This window comes from Fukomys damarensis, unplaced genomic scaffold (assembly GCF_012274545.1).
Source record: "Fukomys damarensis isolate Sample0158 unplaced genomic scaffold, DMR_v1.0_HiC HiC_scaffold_9, whole genome shotgun sequence".
Classification (NCBI taxonomy): domain Eukaryota; kingdom Metazoa; phylum Chordata; class Mammalia; order Rodentia; family Bathyergidae; genus Fukomys; species Fukomys damarensis.
Window position 1 is genome coordinate 1511443 of NW_022900921.1, and position 3852 is coordinate 1515294.

The 3852-nt window shown below is 45.4% G+C and overlaps 1 protein-coding gene across 1 annotated transcript; it reads left to right on the forward strand.

Annotated features, from left to right (window-relative positions):
- The first annotated feature begins 2408 nt into the window (after positions 1–2408).
- LOC104873273 (olfactory receptor 1361) lies at positions 2409–3396 on the forward strand. The gene has a single exon (XM_010639859.1). The coding sequence runs from the start codon at positions 2446–2448 to the stop codon at positions 3394–3396; it is 951 nt and encodes a 316-aa protein (XP_010638161.1). The 5' UTR covers positions 2409–2445.
- Positions 3397–3852: the final 456 nt, after the last annotated feature.

Sequence of the window (3852 nt, forward strand, 5' to 3'; positions counted from 1 at the left end):
GTGGGTGCCTTGGAGTAGGGAGATCCAGCTGCCACTCACTGGCCTAACAGCCTGAACGCCCCTTCACTTGGAGTTTATGCTGCCGTCCTCTGCGTGGCAGCCCCTCTCCTAGCAGCTATTGTCTGTGCCTTGGACATGGCCAAGGTGTGGCAAGGCAGCTGTAGGACCCACGCAGCCCTCGGGACACGCACATCCTTGTGATGGCGAATAGTGGGCATCTCCCATCTTGGCAGGGATGTCCTTGGGCCTCTTCTCCCTCAGTCAGTGACCAGAAAGCCCTGTCCCAGTGGGGTATAGACTGCTCTGTGTCACTGCTCCTCCATATTTAAGTGCTCTTGCTATATGGACTTGAGGAGGGGGAGAGTGATGCTGGTCTGGACCTAGTAGGATTCTCATCGAACATTCGGAGGAAACGGCCAACCTTCACACAGCTCCCTTGACACAGAGCTGTCGATATCAAAGGCAAATTTCCCTATGGTTTGACCCGATCTACAGCTTACAGACAATAGGAAGAACCCACAGCCATGCTGCTGTGTTTCTTTCACCTTTTGCTCTCATTTCCTTAATGGAGAACAGCTCCAGTTAATACCAGACTCTCCGTGTGTACTGAGACACAGAGGGAGGCCGGGCTTCTGTCTCAGGCACTCCGTCCCCTTACACTTCAGCGTGAAAAGGCTCCACAAACATTGTTGCTGGGGCTCCTTGACTCCCAAGTTTCACAGTGGGCACCCTTCCCAGGACCACCTTCTTTCAGTAGAACTAGCTGCAGCCTGGTACTGTCTGCTATCACTTTTCAATCCGGGAGACAATTCATGAGAAAAATCTCTTCAGATCTCAGCAATGTTGCACTGGTTTTACTGACTTAACTCTCAAAATGCTAAGACACTTCACCATTCCCATATTATGTATATCCCACAACCCAGCTCCGAAAGTGCTGCTTACAGTACCCTCTGCTCCTGGCAGGTGAGCCGATTACCTTTCTCCCTCTTCCTCCTATGCTTTACTGCAGACTTTTGCTGTCTTTACTCAACCTTCCTATCCAAAGCTATTGCAACCACAGAGTCACATCTGACTCTCGCTGTCTGCACTGATTTCTTGATGCTGGGTTTATCATTCAGGTTGACCCCATAATCTGCTCTCTGGGAATCCCTCTTTCCCCTTCCAAATACAACACCAGTATCACAACTGATTTTCTCATTTTTGGTGGCATAAGGGAGAAGAGAAGGAGCAGGATCTTCGTTAGCGTGCTCAGCTCTCCCAAGTTAAGGAGGATGATTTGATGCCGTGTTGTTACAAGGTGGATAATAAACCACCAGGCAGGTCTGTCAAGGCCTAAAACACGCTGGGGAAAGGTAAGCGAGACCTAGAATGGATCTGAGTTTTATAAAAACCATTTTCCCAAGTAAAAGAATTTATGACCTTGAATAAATTACTAAATGCTTTCCTTTTGCTGAATGAAGTTAGTTATTTACCTTTTAAAATTACTGCTAACAAGGGCTGGGGATTTAGCTCAGCGGTTCGGTGGCCTGCCTTGTAAGCACAAGGACCTGAGTTCGATCCCCAGTAACAAAAAAAAAAAAAAAAATTACTGCTAACAAATATTATACAAGTGAGTGGGTTTTACTGACCTTCCCTTACAGGCATGCGTGTGTCGTGCTTTGACTATGCCCACCCTCCTACCACCCTGCACCTGCCCTTGAATCCAGGTATTTCCGGCTTACAGACTTCAACACATCTGAGCTGAGAAGATACACCCGAAGCAGGCACATAGGGTTTGGCCCCAGCTAATTCGCAGATGAGTAGCTAATGCAAATTGGAGGTAAAACCTTGGAGGCTTCTAAAGAAAAGGGCACTGTAGCTATTTTTGGGCTGTTCTGTGTCACAGATTCCAAGAGTCAGGGAACCCAACTCAAACTATCTGAATCTCAGGTTCATCTGATGCTTCTTTTTGTTTTCTTCTTCTACAAATAATACAACCCATTGTGCAGAGGATAAAAAAATTAGCAATGCAAAGATACTTTATGTATACTAGATGTCCCATAAGTGTTTGTGAAATATGAATTAAGCACATGTAATCAAATATAATTAGATATTACAACAACTAATCAGCTCTTTATTGCAGCTAAATGAATTGTACGATTATCTAATGTGATTAATTAACAACAGTGGTAAAAACATGACCAGAAAGCTTTTGCTCAATGACAGATCATATCAAAGTCATATAACTTTATATTTGAAATGATATTAATTAAGAAACAAAACTTGGACCTGATATTCTTAGAATCACAATGTCTAGATGATGGGGATGTCGCGGGGTGCGAGGGATATTGCCTGGTGTGCATGAAGCCCGGGTTCGATGCCTCATATTGAAAACAACTCTTAACAATAGATGGAGCTCAATGAACGAAATCTTTACTTTTAAACACATTTATCTCCTTCACAGACATGGACAGAACCAACCAGACAAGAACTGCAGAATTCCTCCTCCTGGGACTCTCTGGGCAGCAGGAGCAGGAAGATGCCCTCTGCGGGCTGTTCCTGTGCATGTACCTGGTCACCATCCTTGGGAACCTTCTCATCGTCCTGGCCATCAGCTGGGACCCTCACCTCCACACGCCCATGTACTTCTTCTTGGCCACCCTCTCCAGTGTGGACATCTGCTTCTCATCAGTCACAGTCCCCAAGATGCTGGTGAATCACGTGGTGGGGAGCAAGTCCATCTCTTACCCACAGTGCATGACCCAGATCTACTTCTTCATCACATTTGGCAACATGGACGGGTTCCTCCTGAGTGTGATGGCCTATGACCGCTATGTGGCCATCTGTCGCCCACTGCACTACACCGTGATCATGAGGCCCAGACTCTGTGTCCTCCTGGTGGCCGTCTCCTGGGTCATTACCAACCTGCATTCTCTCCTCCACACTCTGCTCATGGTCAGACTCAACTTCTGTTCCAACAACACTGTGCGCCACTTCTTCTGTGACCCCTATGCAATTATAAAACTGTCTTGTTCTGACACCTTTATCAATGAATTGATGGTATCTGTTGTAGGTGGACTGATATCTATTACACCATTCACATGTATCACTGTATCATATGTCTACATCTTCTCTAATGTCCTAAAGTTTCCATCTATGCGGGGGATAAGGAAAGCCCTGTCCACGTGTGGGTCCCACCTCACTGTGGTCTCCCTCTTCTATGGGGCAATCCTGGGGGTCTATATGCACCCTTCATCCTCCTACTCAGTGCAGGACACGGTGGCCTCTGTCATCTTCACAGTGGTGACGCCACTGGTCAATCCCTTCATCTACAGCCTGAGGAATAATGACATGAAACAAGCCATAAGAAAACCAATTATGAGGAGATTAGTTTTCATTCATGATTCTAGAATTTGAAAATTTTAGAACTTAGAGAACTAACAAGAGTGAGGCCTGCGTAGATTCGAAGCTTACCCATGACTCTTCTAATTAGTGATATCACACTCCTATTTTTAAATAGGAGTTGTTGATGGGTACTCCTATGTGATAGTATCATTAATCATTACCTAGATTAGGGGCTAGTTCTATGATCCTTATTACACAGAATAAAAATATGCTGAGGCCCAGGTGAATTAATTCTGTTGACCCCATGTAACACTTGGATGTATTTTTAAGGGCTGGCCCAAAAACACTACAACTTGCCAGTCACCACAGTGTGTCACTGGGATTGTCTGTGTCGACTAGGGCCACATATGATAACTGAAGTGTCACCTATCTCACTGCAGTGGTCTTATTGTCTGTAACACTGAATGCAATATTTGCTAGAACTTATCAAGTACTTTATGTGCTAAGGACCGTTTCTGCGTTACCCTA

Coding starts and splice junctions, on each gene's coding strand:
- LOC104873273 (XM_010639859.1), top strand. CDS start 2,446: ATGGACAGAACCAACCAGACAAGAACTGCAGAATTCCTCCTCCTGGGA.